The sequence below is a fragment of the Pelobates fuscus genome, chromosome 3 (assembly GCF_036172605.1).
Source record: "Pelobates fuscus isolate aPelFus1 chromosome 3, aPelFus1.pri, whole genome shotgun sequence".
Classification (NCBI taxonomy): Eukaryota; Metazoa; Chordata; class Amphibia; order Anura; family Pelobatidae; genus Pelobates; species Pelobates fuscus.
Window position 1 is genome coordinate 153013169 of NC_086319.1, and position 18657 is coordinate 153031825.

General features: G+C 41.1%; 1 protein-coding gene across 2 annotated transcripts in view; it reads right to left on the reverse strand.

The window, feature by feature from the left end:
- Window positions 1-18657, reverse strand: part of LARGE1 (LARGE xylosyl- and glucuronyltransferase 1) — a 641175-nt gene that overhangs the window by 12531 nt on the left and 609987 nt on the right. For both annotated transcript variants that reach the window (XM_063447549.1, XM_063447551.1), the window contains exons 11-13: window positions 18046-18209; window positions 17148-17426; window positions 3588-3734 (exon numbers count right to left, since the gene is read on the reverse strand). In XM_063447549.1, coding sequence (XP_063303619.1) covers window positions 3588-3734; window positions 17148-17426; window positions 18046-18209 — 590 coding nt within the window. The remainder of the gene's footprint in view (window positions 1-3587; window positions 3735-17147; window positions 17427-18045; window positions 18210-18657) is intronic.

The window sequence follows — 18657 nt, forward strand, 5'->3', positions numbered from 1 at the left end:
CCCGGAAAAATTCCTGCGGACGTCCATGCTCAGGGTCCCCATGTTACCCAGTGTCCCAATGTCTCAGCGTCCCCATGTCTCGGAGCTGCTGTCTGGACTCTCTGTGCAGAACTGGTCCCCGCGGATCAGTGAGTAGAGAGATGCAGGGAGGGAGATGCCGTAACTTCTTATCACTGCCTCTCTCCACACAAACAGCGACCCCTACTGGCCGGCGCTGGTATTGCAGAATAAACTATGTTTATACTGAGACAGACATTTGTATTGCCGGTATTACTGCAATACCGGCACCGGCTAGGCAGCCTCAAATACCTGATAAATACTTCTGAGAAATACCTGGCAACCCTAAGAAATACATGAGAAATACCTGGCAACCCTAAGAGTAGTGTGTTAAAAAAAAAAAAAAATATATGTAAAAAAAAAAAAAAATTTTTTTTTTTTTTTTTAAAACCAATGGGCCTATTCCATGGGCCTGGGCCTGGAGCTGCAGCTCCATCAGCCCCTATGTTAATCCGGCCCTGACCGGGATAACCCCCACCGGTCCGAAGGGGGGGGTAACGGAGCTCCTGCCGGGAAGTAGCTGCTCCTGGGCATCCCAGGATCGGGAGATCGGCCGCCTCTCCCACCCGGTGAGCACCAGGCCACACTTGCCACGCGGAGGTAAGTAAGACTGTCGAGTTGCTGACTGCTATTAAGCATGTCGGGTCGGTCAGGTAGGAACAACATTGCTGGGTCATCCCCTTCTGGGGTGAAATTCGCTTGTTGATAGCTGCTTAAAGTGAAATATTGAGGGAGCTCACACGAAGTGCGTCTTTCCTCCATGACAGCTAGGCCCCGCCCCCCGGAAGCTGCATTCTTAGTGAGAGGAGGGACAGTGTAGCTGCTGCTGATTTAATAGGGAAATCGATAGCTAGGCTAGTGTATTCAGTGTCCACTACAGTCCTGAAGGACTCATCTGATCTCTGCTGTAAGGACAGCACCCCAAAAAGCCCTTTTTAGGCCCGGGGTCAGCCAGACAGCACGCCAATCAACGCATGCTGTTGCCACCACCAGAATGCCGTCATTGCAGAGCTCAGCAGTGTGGCATTTTTTTTGGTGTGTCTGCCTCTGACAACAGTTTGCGGTGTGTTAAACGGGGAGTTTGGTCTGTCACTGTGAAGCGGGCGTAACCCTTACACTACCTGATCGATACAACATCATATCTGATGTTTTAAAGCACGTTATTCCAAACAATTTAGGAATCTTAGGTGATTTATGCCCTTTATGGATTAAAACCAGACTCTGCATCAACTATGTAATTTTCCATGGGAGTTTTGCCATGGATCCCCCTCCGGCATGCCACAGTCCAGGTGTTAGTCCCCTTGAAACAACTTTTCCATCACTATTGTGGCCAGAAAGAGTCCCTGTGGGTTTTAAAATTCGCCTGCCCATTGAAGTCTATGGCGGTTCGCCCGTTCGTGAACATTTGCGGAAATTTGCGTTCGCTGTTTGCGAACGGAAAATTTTATGTTTGCAACATCTCTATTTATCAGTCTCTCACTTCGTTGTGGATGAATTTTGGCTAGGTTGCTTAAGTTATTTGAGGTTTTCTGGCATTTGTTTATGCATAGCTCCCTGAAGGTCACACCACAGCAGTTCAACTGGGTTAAGGTCTAGACTTTGACTGGGCCCTTGCAATACCTTGATCTTCTTTATGAATTTATTTTTTCATTCCGTTGTAGATTTCCTGCTTTGCTTGGGTTCATTGACCTGTTGCATGACCCAAATTAAGCCAAGCTTTAGCTATCAGGCAGATGGACTCACATTTGAATCTAGAATATTTCATAGTTACATAGCTGACAAGAGACTTACGTGCATCAAGTTCAGCCTTCCTCACATATGAAAAACCCTGTCTGAAGCGCTTCCAATTTTGCAACAAACTAGGAAAAATTCCTTCTTGACCCCAAAATGGCAGATATCTCCTTGGTTAAAGCAGCTATTACCCCCACTAATTAGAAACTATATCCCTCTATGTTATGTTTTTGGAAGTATTTATCCAATTGCTGTTTAAACATCTGTATGGACTCTGATAAAACCACCTCTTCAGGCAAATAATTCCATATCCATATAGTTCTTACTGTAAAAAAAACTTTTCTTTGCCTTAGATTAAATCTCCTTTCTTCCAGCCTAAATGCGTGACCTAGTGTCCTATGTAAGTGGCTCTGTGCATTATGGCCAAACATCTCCACTTTGGTATTTGCTGATGCTTTTCCTCATTGGCACTATGTTAGCACACCCCTATATGCTCCAGACCCGCAAACTGCTAAAACTTTGGCTTTTATGGAAGCAGTAAGAGTGTACTTAGCTTTTCACACAGAGTTCATCTGAGGTTGTGTTTACCTAATTTAAAGACCTGCTAAAGAACAGATGATGTTATTGTGTCCCGATGTAAAACCACAGACTTCAAAGAGGGTGTACTTTATGTGAATATATATATATATATATATATACACACACATATATATTGGTTCTTTGAGGGGAATATGTAATTATATATTGAGCACGCTCACATGTATGCAAAATTTAGCTAATGCAAGTTCACTGACAAATTCACTAGTACATGCACAAAGATACAAACACAATACAAACAAGCTCACTGATAGGGGCTATAGAATAATGAGGTGGCCTGTGGGTGATAATGTCAGTAAGGGATTAGAGGCAGTGGTGGGGGTACGAGGCAGTAGTGAGGGTTAGGGAAAGATAGTGTTGGGGGGTTAAGCTGTAGTGAGTTAGATAAAGGGCTGAGAGAATAATAAATAATGTTTCTTCCCTGAGGCGTTCCCTAGGCCAGGGAGAGAGAAGCCTGATCCCTTGTGGTCCAGTGGAAAATGCAGCTATTCTGCACCCTCGTCAGGTGCAGACAGCTTCTTCCCGCAAGGAGACTGCAAATTTATGAGAGCACTGCCACTGTAAGCGGTGTCAACACTATAATATAGTAGAAGGAGCAGAGTACTTGGCATGGAAGTACAGACCAAGTTCTCCCCTTCAGCATCAGGGGCCAGCTGGGGACCATGGGAGGGTAGCCCCTTCGGATCCGCTTCTGGGTTATACAAAAAGTGATGATGTTCTTATTGTTGGATCAACTGCACAAATAGATGTGACAAAGACTAAACTTAATAGATGCAAGTCTCGTTTCAGCCTATGTGACTATATTTTCAGTCAAAACATTGTTTGATATTTCTAGTTGCAATATTTACATTTAAAATAATAAATTAAACAGAACACTAAAGTAGATATTCCACTTTCTTGGATGTGTCAGGGCAATCCCATTTTGGGGAAGTCCCACAGTCCAAGGTTTGATCTATGGTGTTCCACTCCTGGGTTATCTGGTGACATATCCCGAGTAAGACAGACATGTCTAATTATCAGGAAGGACCATTACATATCTCCTATTTATAACTCCCAATGTTAAGGAGGTCTGACAGTATTCCGTTCTGTTCAAGTGCTCTCCTTTCTATGGAAATTCTATCTTCTTAAAGTGTTAAAAGGATTCTACTATGTGTGATATATAACAAATAACATATACTAGGTGGTAAATGAGATGTTATTACCTGAAGGTGAAAAGAGTTCCCATGTCCAGCATAGATAGCAGTTCTGCTTTAGATTTGGGGAAGGAAAGTCGATACCGCAAAGTCTCAAAGGCTGGAATGATTAATGCCTTTTTGGTGTTACTGAGGTCCAACTGAATAACTGACTTCCTGTAGGAACAAAAGAGAGGTATTAATGCAAATAAAGGCATGGATTTACTTCTCGATCAAAGATCGTGAGCTGGAAAATACACCTTAGTATAGAACTGGAATTAAAGTGAACCTGTTGTTGAAATTTAAACTTTCTACTAGCTTGTTCCTTCTGCTGTAAAATTGTGCCCAGAGAACAGCCCACATGTGTGTTCTTATGTGGGCAGAGTTTCGGCATCAAGTCTATGCCAACAGTCTGTATACTAGGAGGGAGAGGTTGCACAATTTAAGCAGCTTTTTATAAAGACTTCTATACATTTGCTAGCTTTTTGACTAGCACAATGTAGCATAGAATGGTTCTTATCTGCCGTCACATTCTATGTTTCTATGTATAGATGAGTCTGGAGAGAAATTGCCTCAGCAAAGTGGAAAGTGTAATGACATGTACCCCTTAATTTTCTTGGACCTTTAATGCCATTGTGTTTTCACTTTAACCTCTCAGACATCCAGAAGAGCAATCACCATAGAAACAAATGGAATGTGCTGAGGATTGCTTCACATTTACAAGCACAGATGACATAAAAAAGTTATCTGGGCTTCTACATACATTAATGCTTGTAACCGAAAAAGCAGTTTGCTAAATTTTGTAACATTTTGTTCAAGTTTTCCATCAGCCACATTAAGCAATGTTTCAGAGGCTCTCCACTTACATTTTACTCTGTGCAACAGGGGAATAATATGATAAATTCATGTAGATTCTTTTTTTGGATGCTTCTTGGCTTGAGCATATCTCAATGTCTCAGAACTTCATGTGTTCAATATTAAATTATTTGACTCATTCTAGATCTGATGCTGTCAGTATATAAGAGATATGTTGCTGAATGCATATGTTGCAGGTCTTGACAATTCAGTTGCTTGCTTGGAAAAGATCAATTTAAGATGGCAATGACCAGCAGCAGATCCATGACAGATGTCTATTATAGTTTGTGTAGAGCGCTGCCTATTGAGAACAGTGGAGATTGAGCTTTCTTCACGCTTACCTCTGCTACAATATGTCCCCTTGACTAGATTAAACTAACATCACTTTTTTTTAAAGGAGTCATATTGTGCACAGATAGAATTTTTTTTTTACAATGGAATGTGATATTCCATTGTTGCCACTCTGGATAGGACTTTAAAATGTATTGTATTCATGGAATAAAAAAAATATTATTGTATTTTTTAAATAGTCACATTGAGGTGATCTCTGCAATTTATATCTTGCTTATCCCTCATTTAGTACATTATCCAAAACAACTGAAAGCACACTAAAATTGGATGATGTGTTTAAACTATTTTTCCAGAAGACGAACCTTATCAGGCCAGGAAAAAAAACAAGACTATATATATATATATATATATATATATATATATATATATATATATATATATATATATATATATATAGTGTTTCCAATATAGGATAATGAGCACCTCTTATCCTACACAAAGTCATAGCACATCAGCAAAGTCACAAAGAATAACCCTGTCGCTTGTACATTGCTGAACTGACCAATTTTACTATATAGTTAAAATAGAAAACAAAATAATTTTTATCAAAAGATTCTCACCTACCAACATTTTTTGCAGGTGGACTAGAAATATCTGTGTGCAAGCCCTCCCCAAGCTTTGTAACAGGTGCCACCATCCACTAAATTTATATTTCTTCAATAAACTCAAGATGAGTTTAGAAAATTAGAACGCTATGAAACACCCATTTCAAATTTGGCTGTGTTTCTTACAATGCTTTTACACTAATTGAATACAGGAAGAAGGAAACTATACAGTCATTTTCACAGACAGAGCTGCGTAAAAGTACATTTGTGATGGGGAACAAAAAAAATCTTTATTCGTTAAGTGAGAGCTTTTAGGATTCCCAGACATGATTAAACCTTCCAATTTCCAATTTCTCCTTTAAACAAGAATTGCATCACTTTATGTTTGTTTTTTATACCCTTATTCAGACAAATGTCTTTATTCTTCTTACTACTATACGTGTCTTACCAGCTGGCATATGAAGTGACTTTTTCAAATGAAAAGAACCAGAATCAGCATTTATTTTAATATTTGAATCCACCCCTAAGACCACACTATCAATTTCAGCACTACGAAAGTGTAGGCAGTTTTGTGTAATGATTACTGTTAAAACAGTGTGTATTACATCTTATTTTGTTTAACCCCTTAAGGACACAGCTTCAGAAGCTTGTCTTACGCTTAATGACACAAGCAATTTTTGCATTTTTTGTTGTTTTTGCGTTCAACTGCAATTTGCATTTTACTAATTTATTGTACCAACACATATTATATACTGTTTTTTTAAAGGACAGAAAGGGCATTAATTTGATGTAACATATATATATATATATATATATGTGCTTATTTAAAAAAAAAAAAATGCAAAAAAATTAACATTTTTTTGTTTTTTTTTTACAGTTTTTGCAATAATAATGTGTGCAGAATTAGTGCAGGTTAAGGAAGGTAATTAAAAATATATAAATTTTATTCTGATTTACAGAATATATAATGTGCCTGTGATTTTAAGGTTTTTGGTAGTTACAGGTTACAAAGCAGAAGGAGTAAAATAAACTTTTAATGTGGAGCGAATTTAGAATTTGGTATGTTTGTCTTGTAAGTTTAATAGCCATAAAAGAAAACAAAATTGCCACACAAAAGTATATATTTATATAAATGAGACATCAAAGGCTATTTACCCAAGGTTAGTTTGACACTTTTTACATAGCCATTTTATCGCCAATCTCTGCTAAATAATGGAGTAAAATTTAGTTTTTTTCTTTATTTTGGCATATACACATATAACAAGTTTTTGTAATGTGTATTTTGTAAAGCTGGTGTATGCTATTCCTGCACAGAACCCCATATTGTGTTCAGCTACATCTGCTGAGTATAACGATACCCCCCATTGTATGCCTTTGGCACTTTTCTGTAAGGCTACTTCAGTTTCTATAGTTAGAATTTTCGTAGATGGATTTGACGGGCCTATGTCTAATTTTAGGGTATTCTAGCAGTATGACTGTTCAAATAACCCCACAAAGGGCTTTCATTTGATAAAGCAGATACCCCATCTTATATGGTGTATATTGTGCCTTAACTTGTCACCATTTTTTAACCAATTTAGGTCAATGTTTGTGGGGGGGGAATTGAATTTTTACATATATGTTGCATTTTTGCTGAGTATTTCTTACACTTACTATGTACCACTGTCATAAAAATCCCCAAATTATACTCAGTTACACCATCTGAGTAAACAATATATAACCTAGACACTATTTTGTGAAGTTAGAGTGCTGTAAAAGAGACGTGACAAGTCCAGGTTTTTAAGTGTGAATTTTCATGGAAGGTTTTGATGCGTCCATGTCCCACTTTGGAGCACTTGAACAGGCTACATATTACAACTACACCATAAAGGCATACCATTTCTTAAAGAAGACATCCCAGGGTATTTCAAAAGGCATATTTTGAACCTTAGCATGGGATAATTTTTCCGCTAGCTTGTACCAAGTGTAGTGGTAATAAGCGTTTTTTCTGCCTTTTTGACACACAAAGTGAGTTTGCACAGTATATTTTCCAAAACGTATGTGTGCTACGACTGTGTAATACTACATATGTTGCTCAGCTATGTCGTCTGAGTACAGCAATACCCCCGTATGTACCTTTGCCAGTCAGAGCGATCACTGCTGCAGGGACAGCACGATCGGGTGCTCCCGGTCTGCCTCTAATACAGAGGCAGACCGGAGCACTGTTAACCCCGCGATCTGGGGTTAATTTTAACGCATGACTGATGGGGTCCGTCACCCGGCGTTAAGGGCCTCCCCAGGATGACGGACCCCGTCCATCACCCGTCATTAAGGGTTTAAGAAAGAAAATACTGAAATGAAAAAATAATAATTTTCAGAGTTATTTTAACGGACTCCTTTGCAAGTCCTAAAAAAAAAAAAACACAGACAGGCATCGAACTCCAGGATAAAATCCATTCAACCACCAAAATTTGCCTGGTCATTCCACGTCTCTGTGTGGAGAAACCACCAACAGAGTTCATCTTAAACATCTCTTGATAACTTAATTGTGAGAAGGTGACTTGATCTACATTACATTTGATGGATCTGTGCCTTCCCAGGACTTTGTTGACATTAATTATACTATGTTGTAGTTGTGTTGCAGTTGTGTTTTTATAGTTTTTGCTATTATGTTTTCATTGGTTGTTCTTTCTACGTCATTTTGATGCTATTAAAGATAGTTCCTTGCCATTATTAAAATTCAGATTATCAGACACCAAGGCTGGAATAATCTCATTTCTGTACTCTAAGGTGCCATCCCTAGAAAAGTCTTCAAACTCAAACATCCTGTGCCTACTTATCGCAGTGCAGTGTCCTGTGTAACCTGTACTACAAATGTATTATTTTGTTTAATGTATTGGTTTTTTTTTTTAATTCTCTATTTTTGTGGGCATATTATTCAGGTAGCAGCAATTGGTTACATTTCACAAGCATAAAGTCAAGGTTTGCATAGGTTACATGCATATCGTGCCCATTTTTTGAAAATTAAACAAGAGAAAACAGTTTTGTGAGCTAACATAGATAAAACTGACTTTTAAGTCTAGACAGGTCAATTATGTGTACTAAAGCTAAAGTCAGCAGGAGAACATTCACGTGTAACAATTAGCAGTAGTGTCAGTTTGTGAACCCCCTCCTGCGCTGTGCTCCGCTGTGTAGACACTTAGGTGTTAAAACACAAGTTGGGGAAGGGGGGGGGTGTGTGTGTGTGGAGGTGTCACAGCGGAGTGCTGGGTGCATGGAGATGTTCTGGTGGGTTAAGAGGCCATTTCAGGCGTGTGCATAGTGGAGTCAGAAGCTCTTTGTGGGTGGAGGATCCCTGTGTGCCTATCGCTCAAGGCATCAAAGGTATGGTAGAGTGTACAGTGTTAAAAGGCTGCTGTATGCGTGAGGGTCATACATATAATAAGATTAACTAATAAAAACAAAACGGGAAAAAGAAAGGTCACAAGAACCAGTGGTAAAAGAGAGTAAGTCTCTGTGAAGTCAGGTACCTGGTTTTCAGCTCCTAGTCCATGTCGATTGTTCAGGTCACTGCTCTGGATGTCGATGGAGCCTATGTAGATCGGGGAGTGAATTAATTGATCTAGGCGGGACAGAGGTGCTGCGGCAGATGCGGTCTGGGTGAGAAGGCCCATTCTGTGAAGGTGTTCCTCCAGCACCTGCAGTGTACTTGCACGGTGAGATTTTCCCTGGGCAGTAAACATCAGGGCTCTTGTTGGGCCCCATCGATAAGGAATGTCCTTAGCTCGCATGAGCTGGAGGAGAGGGCGCAGAGATCACCGCCATGCAAGGGTATTCCTGGTTAAGTCCGGGAACAGTTGTAGATTAGCTCCCTCAAAGTGCAGTGGGTTCTTTTCCCTCACTGCTGACAAGAGTGAGGCCCGGTCTTGTAGAGATTGGAATCTTATTACGATGTCCGGTGTGGAGGTCTATGGTGCTGTTGCCGATTTGGGGATACGGAACACTCCGTCCAGTTTGACAGCCCTAGCTTGTTTAGGCGGCAGGGTAGCGGCCATAAATCTTCTAATGAAGTGTGGTAAGTCTATGGGGCTCAGTGTCTCCGGCACTTCCCGTACCTTTATATTATATCTCCTTCGCTGGTTCTCCAGGGCATCCACCCTGTCCGCAGTTGCTTCCTGCTGTCGGAGCAGAGCTCCCCCAGTTGCTTCTCCATCTCCTAGAGCCTGGTATCCTGTTTGTTGTGTGAGGCCTCTAGGTCTGCAATTTTTGCATGAGCGCCATCCACAGCCTTCTGGAATTGGGCCATATCACCACTATATTGGTTCGGAGCTCCGCTAGCATTTTCTTTAATACTGACGCAGTAACAGGGTCTCTATCCTCAGTCAGAGATGGCCGGAGTCCCGTTCGCATCCAGTGTGTGCTCTCTTCCCCCAGATCCTGAAGGTTTTCAGAGGAGCATGAGGATTACCCCCGCAAGGTGCGCCATGTTGTCCCATAAGGCCCTCTGGGAGTTGTGGAACAGTTTGCCGATGTCCTGGGCTGGCAGGCCCTTGTCCGATCTGGGTTTCTTGTTTTTCCTACCCATATCGGTTTTCCCAAGTGGGGGAGTGATCTTTTCTGCACGTTTCTTGGGGTTTTCCCTCCGTGTAGCAGTCTTTTTAGGGTATCCTTCACGGAGCTCAGAGAATATGTGACCATTCAGATCGGCAGCCAAGCTCTGCCCCCTCAATGTATTGCTTTTAAATATACATTTAATGCATTTTCTGCACAATGCATAAAAAATAAAGCCTTGAGTTTACCTTTTAGAGTAGTGTTAAGTTCGACCACATTTCCCAAGGTTTTTTTTTTTTTTTACATCTTTTGAAGAAATAATATTGCTCATTAAAGGAACACTTCAAGCACCATGGCCACTATAGTGAGGTGTAGTCGTTATGGCATCTCAATAATGTAAATATTCAAACTGCTGCCCAATGTAAAAGAGATAAGAAGTCTTAGCAAATAGTTTTAACTACTTACGTTGGAGATGATGCTTTAAGGTGGCTGTACTATTTCATTGTCTATTATTTATCGTTCCCCACTGTTAGAGGATGCTGCTGAGTCCTATACCCTGATCAGCCACAACTTTCAAACTACCTGCCAATTATTATATAGATCCCCCTTGTGCTGCCTAAACAGCTCTGATGCGTCAAGACATGGACTCCACAAGACCTCTGAGCATGTCCTGTGGTCTGTGGCACCAAGACAATTGCAGCAGATCCTTTAAGTCCTGCAAGTTGCAGATTGGGTTTTACTGGTTCAAATTTGTTGTTCCAGCACATCCCACAGATGCTCAATTATAAATTTGAGGACAAGATAATACCTTAAACTCTTTGTCATGCTCCTCAAACCATTATTGAATTTTGTTTTGCAGTGTGGCAGGGTTCATTCCTGCTGAAATACATCACTGCCATCAGGAAACACCATTGCCAGAAAGGGTTTTAAGATTTTAGTAGCATCCACAAGAATGCCAGGACCCCAAGATTTCCCAGCAGAATATTGGCCAAAACATAACACTGCTTCCTTTTCCAATAGTGCATCATGCTGCCTAGGTAAACAATGCATGCGCACTCGGCCAGCCACCTGGTCTAAAAAAAAAAAAAAAAAGGGATTTATCAGACCAGGCAGCCTTCCTCCATTGCTCTGTGGTCCAGTTCTGATGCACACATCCTCATTAAATGTGCTTAAGACAGTGGACAGAGATCATCATGGGTACTTTGACTGGTCTGTGGCTTCAAAGCCCCATACGCAGCAAACTGAGATGTACTGTGTGTTCTGATAACTTTCCATCATGGCCATCATTACGTTTTTCATCAATTTGAGCTATAGTAGCTATTTTGTGTGATCTGACCAGAAGGGTTAGCCTCACTCTCCGCATGCATCATTGAGGCTTTGGCACTTGACATTGGTTCAACTTGACATTGAACTTGACATTAGTTCAGCAGTTGCCCTTCATTGCATTCCTTTTGGTAGGTACCAATCACTGCATACTGGGAACACCCCACAAGACATGCAGTTTTGGAGATGCTCTGACCCAGTCATCTAGCCATCATTGTTTGGACCTTGTCAAAGTCACTCAGATATTTTCACTTGCCCATTTTTTCTGATTTTAACATATGAAATTTAATAACTGACTGTTCATTTGACAGGCCATTGTAACAATATAAGTATGTTGTATTGGATATGATAATATATTTACTGCGGCTCCTCTCAGTTCACAATTTGGTAATCAGGAAGGAGAGCTTAGTCAGTTCAAATCAGTTCTAAGTCTCTCAGATTTATTAGTTTAAGTATTAGCATTTATATGCCAACATTAGACATGTGCATTCATTATAGGATGAATATGATTTTGTCTGAATTTTTAGACTTTTTCGTATTTGTCTACATAAACGTTTATAACATAAACAAAAGTCCTACATACCAATTATATATACGAAACGAAAGGGTAAATGCCGAATGCATTACCTTTTCGTTTCAGTTCATTTGTTTAGTTTATTACAAGGAGGGAGCTACCCGCTCGTGGCTTCCTCCTTGTAATATGTGAAAATAGAAGCGGCAGGGAGCAGTGCTCCCTGACACTTTCTAACTCCCCCCATGCTTAAACCAACCAATTAGGGGGGCGGGGCCTGACCGCCATGCTGTCCGGTCGCAGGTTCGAGAGGCTCCGGCAAATCTTGTTCTTCTTGGGCGCCCTGCTGAAGCTTACTACCTGCACTGGAGCCCAGGAGAAGCCCCAAGTGTCCGGGGGGCTGCCGGCGGCACTACAGTCCCCGAGATCGGGAGTTTCGGAGCCCTAAGGGGCGTCGCGTGACTTCGGGGCCTGCGTGGGTGAAGAGCGGGACAGACGGCCGCTGTCCTGTTAGAGAGCCCGGCTGCCGTGTGGCGACCTAGAGATGTGCCTCCCGGGCCCCGTTCCCCCCCCCTCTGGGCCGGGGGGGTTATCCCGGTCCACAATGGGGAGAATCACCGCCTACCACCAGCCCCCAAACCGGAAGTGACGAAACCCGGAAGTAAAAGACGCAATTAGTGAAACCGGCAAACAAGGCATTTAAAAAGCCACTGGAACAGACGGAACACAGAACAGCCAACTGAGGAAGCCTTATGAGAAGGCGAAACGCGCTTTGGACTATCTACTTGAACTTGAGACTATTGAGTCTACCCAGTATTACCTGGGATAAGTATTTTTTATTATATATATCTTGTTTTTATATTTCTTTGGAATAAATCGTTTTTTAAATCCTGACACACTGGGTACTTACTCCTATTTTGGAAACCAGTCAGAAAGGCACCAAAGGAATTACTCAACATCCAGCACGCTGCCAAAGAAGGGTCTGGACAACCCCCAAATGGTCCAGAGGCTTATACCACCAGAGTCATATGAGGGTATGACTCCAGGCTTGTGAGTTTGACAAATCTTTTAACAATTTTCTATATACTGTGTTATAGACATATTGCACTATTTTCTGTATGTATTTTACTTTTACAGAACGCCTGCTGAAATCTAAAAGCTCCACTTGTTTTATGTATGTATAATTCTATGTTTTAAGTGGTGTAGGGGATACCACTTTACAGGTGTTTTTGAGCTAGTACACTATACCTACCTCCACGTTGTGCATATTTTCTGTTGTATATTCAGCCCCCAAACCAGGCTAACACCGCACGGTGCACGTCGAGCCTGAGCAACAAAATGGCGGCAGGCGACCTGCGCAGATGGGGCCACCTAAGCCAGCATCACTCTACTGTCTTGGACAGAACCCTGTGGATGCAACTGCCCACTGACTCACAGACCGGAGCGGGCACCCACATCTACCTTCCTGGTCACGGAGCCCTCAGAGGTAATACCTCACAACACAGCCCTACAACTGGACACTCCACCTCCCCCGAGACTCCCTTTGCTGACAAAATAGAGCAAAAGAGGACCGACCGACGCCCAGACTACACACCACGAAGCAACATGGGAAACGGAGATACAGATCCCCAGAGATACCGAGCGCATCGGACAGCCACAGAAGTGCACCAAGACAGATTTGGCTCCTGGCACTCCTGTACCTGAGATCCAGAGCCGCTAAAGTGGCTGAAGATAAGCTGGAAAAATAGGCTGACAGCCTGCAACCCCTAAATGACTAGTTTACTATCAGGCAGCCTTCTAAACAGATCTCTAGGCAGCGACCTTATCTCTCATGTTTAACGTTTATTTTTAACATACAGCTCTGTTACCCTACACGTGAGTGCAGTATATCTAGTATTACTCCAGTGCTTAGATCGAGCAGGTCTGACTAGATTAACTAGATGTGAGTTCCATCACCTATAATAAAAATGTCAGTATGCAGCACAGGTCAGGAGTCCCTATCTTGCTGATGGTTTGCATGTCCAATAAGCCTGTCTCCTAGTGAGGCGCCTCATTACCATAAGCTTGTAAATTGTGCAGTACACTAAAATGCCTTGTACATGTTAAGCTTTGCACAGTCGTTACTCTTATAACTTGTTGTGCTCCCTTTGTGTAATACACCTACGATATAATGCCATTGATATCAATCTATATGTGTTTAAAACTGTTAATAGCTTGTGACAACGATGACAACAACAAAAAAAAAGTGCAGTCTTTTTCGTGCCAACCTGCAAATCTTGATGGATAAACTATGCGTGCTGTTGTGGCACATTACAATCGCCTGTTACTTTCATGCACAGAAAAAATAAAGAATTTAAAAAAACCAAAAAAAAACCAACCAATTAGAGCGCTCTGAGTCAAATTTGCAGGGCAATTGAAGGCTTTAGAAGCCTTTACCCACCATGCGGAGCTCAGGCTGCGCGGTTCCCTCGCTGGGTGAAGATGGATTATTTTTTATAGCATCTGGATTTTTTTTTTCCTGCGTGTTTTTTATTTTGCACTCGGGTTTTTTTTTTTTTTCGACAGGAATAATGCATTTTTATTTGCCCTTTTTGGGGGCTGGAAAAAAAAAAGGTTTAAGAAAAAAGAAGACATCTAATGGTAAGTATGATGTTTTTTTCAGTTACAGGTATTTAGTTTTTTGTCCCCCCCCCCTCACTATTTTTAGGGTGAGGGGGGTAGGTAGTGTTTAATTTTATTGGGGTGGGGGGTGACTAGGGGCTTTGGGACCCCTAGTCACCGGTGGGGGAGTTACATTTAGCCCCCACCTGTCACCAATGGGGAACTTTAATGGCCATTAGAGTGTTACTGAAAAACCTCTGGTTATTTAAATGTGAGATTTGAGATAGTGTGCAAGTATGTTTTTCTTTGGTTTTTATTGCATGTATTGGGGCAGATGTGTACTATAGTCATTGCTGCCACCCAGGAATAGTGGGACTTTGAATTATGTATGTTTATTATGGCTTCCATTTCTAATTGCCACGTGAATTCCCTGTTTTGTGAACAACACAGACTATGTAGACAGTGTTACACTTACTTTTGATAGCCAAATGGAATAGTAGGTTAGCATTTTGTAAATGAGAAAAATATGTGATTGCAGTTTGCTAAAATGCCCACATGGGGGCAACCTTTCTCATTACTTTACTATGTAATGTAGGTTTCCACACTTATTGAAGGTTTATTCATTAGTTATACTGTGTATCTTATGTATATCTCATGTACACAGGACTAACTGATTTACTTAGCAAACTTGTACTTTATAATGCAGCAGTGGGGGAGTAAGCATACATGCAGTAAAATTATTCAGTTTATCTACTGAATAATCTACTAATACCTAACATAATAAAAACAATAAAAACATTCCTTTCCCACATATTTAAAAACATTTTACATCCTAAAGTGCACTTGTCATGACAAACTAGACGTAATGTGACTTTTTATATAGACATTAGCCGTTGCCCTGTGATTGTCAAATTGCTAGAAAAAGCACTGATCAAAAATATTTTTTACCGTATATTTTTGAGATCCATAGTTTGCACTGCTATGCTTTTAAATATAAATAATCTAGGGAGGCAGAGACAGTGTCCGAAAAAGTAGTCTGCACGCTGCTGAAGCTCTGATCAGCACTGATGAACTGTGCAAAAGCCTGCACACCCGGCTGGACTTGTGTTCCATTACACTCCACCAACAATGGGAAAGAAGTCCACAAAACACCAGACCAATTCGGTATCCAGATCCAGAGATATTACGACTTTACTAAGACAGGCCCGAGATGGTCAAGATGGTGCCCGCAGGGGCCTATACTTTAGCTTTCTCGGATGAGGAGAGCTTCCCAGCTGAACTCTCTACATTTGTCCCAGGTACCCAAAGCCTCTCAGTCGACTCTTCACTTGGGAACACAGGCCCTTCAACCAAAGCAGGCATTACGGTATGATATTGGGGCAATGTTCCAGGAAGATATAGCAGTTGTGCAGTAGGAAATGGCAACTCTTACTGACAGAATTGTAGTGGTGGAGAAAGATTTGGGAACCACGAGGAAGGCACAGATGCCCACAGATGCAGCCCAAAACTCCATACAGAAGAGCAATACAGATCTGTCTAACAAAATGGCTAATCTGGAGGACAGATCCAAGGCCAGGAACTACGTCTCAGAGTGGTCTCCGAGACATTACAGCCAAAGAACTGGCTCACTTTATCAGACGGCTAATCTCTACCCTGCTGTCAATGAAACAGGCAAAATGAATGATGCTAGATCACTGCTTCCGTCTGCCAAAGGCCTCAGGGCATCTCAAGAGGTACCAAGAGACGTCATTAACAAGCTTGTGCAGGACTCTGATAAAGTGGTCCGTAGACCGTATCACACCATTTGTACCTAGAACAGCGTCGCCAAGGACCAGCCAACCACCAACATGTATTTATGTTTACTTATGCCATATCTAGTATTATATATGTTCAATTATACTTCCCTTGAAACCCTTTACCTTACAGGGTCATTTAATTTCTTTTAAGTATGGATTTGTATTGTCTTTCGTTTTGTCTGGCTGATGCTCAGTAGGAAATATATAGAACGACTCCCTTCACAGTGCATCTAGCCGTGTATTTGTCCTCTGTTGTTTTATGACATGTGTTCTTAGTGTCCGTTACCCTAGGCTCATGCTGCTACCTAACCATTTTAATATCTTCACGTTGTTAGTAGTTCTTTTCTTTACCTTTTAATAGGCCTCTCCGATATGTATTATATCTCTCATTACCATCGGCATGTATCAGCCTTCCTCTACTAAGAATTAAAAATGTGCCGTTACTTGATAGAAGCATGTTATTCCACCTGTGCAGCAGTTTATAACCTTAAATGATGTTTTACTCTGTTCCGGGACCCTTTTTCCTGTATGATGTACCATTCTATGCTCATACACAAATTTACTGTTTTTAACCTGGCACAACAAAAATAAAGATTGCATTGATAACTACCTGAAAGGGATCTTGCCATATATACACATTTTAATAGCTGGTTTACTTTAAGGGTTAGGTTTGTCTGTCACATAATTAAAACATCTAATCACTGACCTACTAGCTTTATTGGTTTTGAAAGTGAATTGGAGATGTCAGAAAATACTATCAGCAAATACTATTCCAAATAGAACCTTAACTGAGAAACAAATTAGAGGCTGATTCTTCAGAATGTTAGTGTGACACCATGGTGTGATTGATGCCACCTGTGCTGGGAATGGTGCTATGGGTTGAAGAGTGCAAATATATATATAGCAGGGCCATGCAATGGGAGTTACGAGAGAAGCCATGGGGTTGTAGCTTCACTACTGTTGTGTGTGTTAGCTAATCACTCTCAGGAATGGAAAGCACCACCAAAATCAATCTGCCCAGAATGTATCACCTGTTGCTTTGGTACATTTCTGAATGACCCCCATATCCCTGAGATACCTGAGACTGTCGTAGAGTCCGTACATTGGTAGGAAGTCTATATCAGATAGAAACATGTATGGTGTGCTGACATGCTTCATAGCCACATTACGCAGCAAGTTCACTGGATAGAATTGACCCTCCTTGTACACAATGTGATAGCCCACATTACGTCGGTTCATCAACACCTCCGAACCCTGGGCATAACGCAGAAACTGCTGGGCTTCAGCATCTGAGAGATAGAGAGCCAAGCTAATGGGTCCCTCCCAGTGTTTGCAGATGGCTTCAAGCATCTGGAGCCTGTAATAGAAAATAGGACAGATTCCCATATAAGTTCACCCACAATGACAGAACATACTAACCCAGTGCTCACGGCACAAGGTGAAAAATGAGAGCCATGCAGACAGCAGCAGATGTTCAACTGACATAACATTTTGGGAGCAAGACATCCTGCTGCCATTGTTTACAAACTGCCTTGCTTGCATGCAACATATATTGCTCAGTGGTTCATTTCCTTGTATTTCAACTATTCCAGGTTGGACTACACTTGCTGTATACTATGAATATATGTGTAAAAAAAATTGAATATGAAATATATATCTCATAAAGTGATATAATGAATTACATAGCAGCTTATTCACCAAAATTCTGATTGTAGTCAGTTGAAAATTGGAAAATTTAGGCTAAAAGAGTCAAGCTGTGGAGTTGGAAAATTTAGGCTAAAAGAGTCAAGCTGAGGAGTTGGAAAATGTTTACAAATCAGCATTTTTGCTTAAATTCAGCAATTTGCTTTTACAACTGCTTCAATTTAGAGCTTCGTGAATAAACCACTCACTGTTTTGTAAATATGTTAGCCATATTCTGTTCATCTATTTACGTAATGCCTGTACCCCATCCCTTTCAGGCCCCTGCGTGGTACCTGTCCATAGATAGCTGGGCCACCAAGGTAACATCGGTATCATCGGTTGCCGGTTCATACTCATAATGTAGGAAATAGAGGTGTGTTCGATGAACTGTAAACCTCTCCCGTCTAAACTCATAGCACAAATCGTCCTCATCCAACTCAGAGAGCTGCTTCTGGAGCTGTAGAGAGGAAAGTGATGAAATTCAATTATTCATTCCTTCATTAATTGGTTGCACAATAATCATATAAATTAGTTTACTTTTTTTTTTTTTATATGCAAATACATCCTGTAATAAATTTTATTTTTGTAAACTTGAGATATTCCTCTATTATTAGATTTCAGATATAGCCCACGATTGACATGAAATCATGCCAGGGATTGTCTTGTCACTGGGGAGGTGTACAGTGCCAGAGACTGCATTATGTCAGTAATACATCTGTATGTAAACCAAGTGAATGCACATATTTAATAGTCTTGGAACTGATGTACAATGTAACCAGCAATGTAGAGGAACCCAATAATCAAGGATACATTTAAACTGTCTTAGGTGTTGTGTGACAAGATCTGAGAGATTCCCAACTGCTAGTATTACAGCTGTTCCGATGAAATACAGCCAGTCGTTTGGC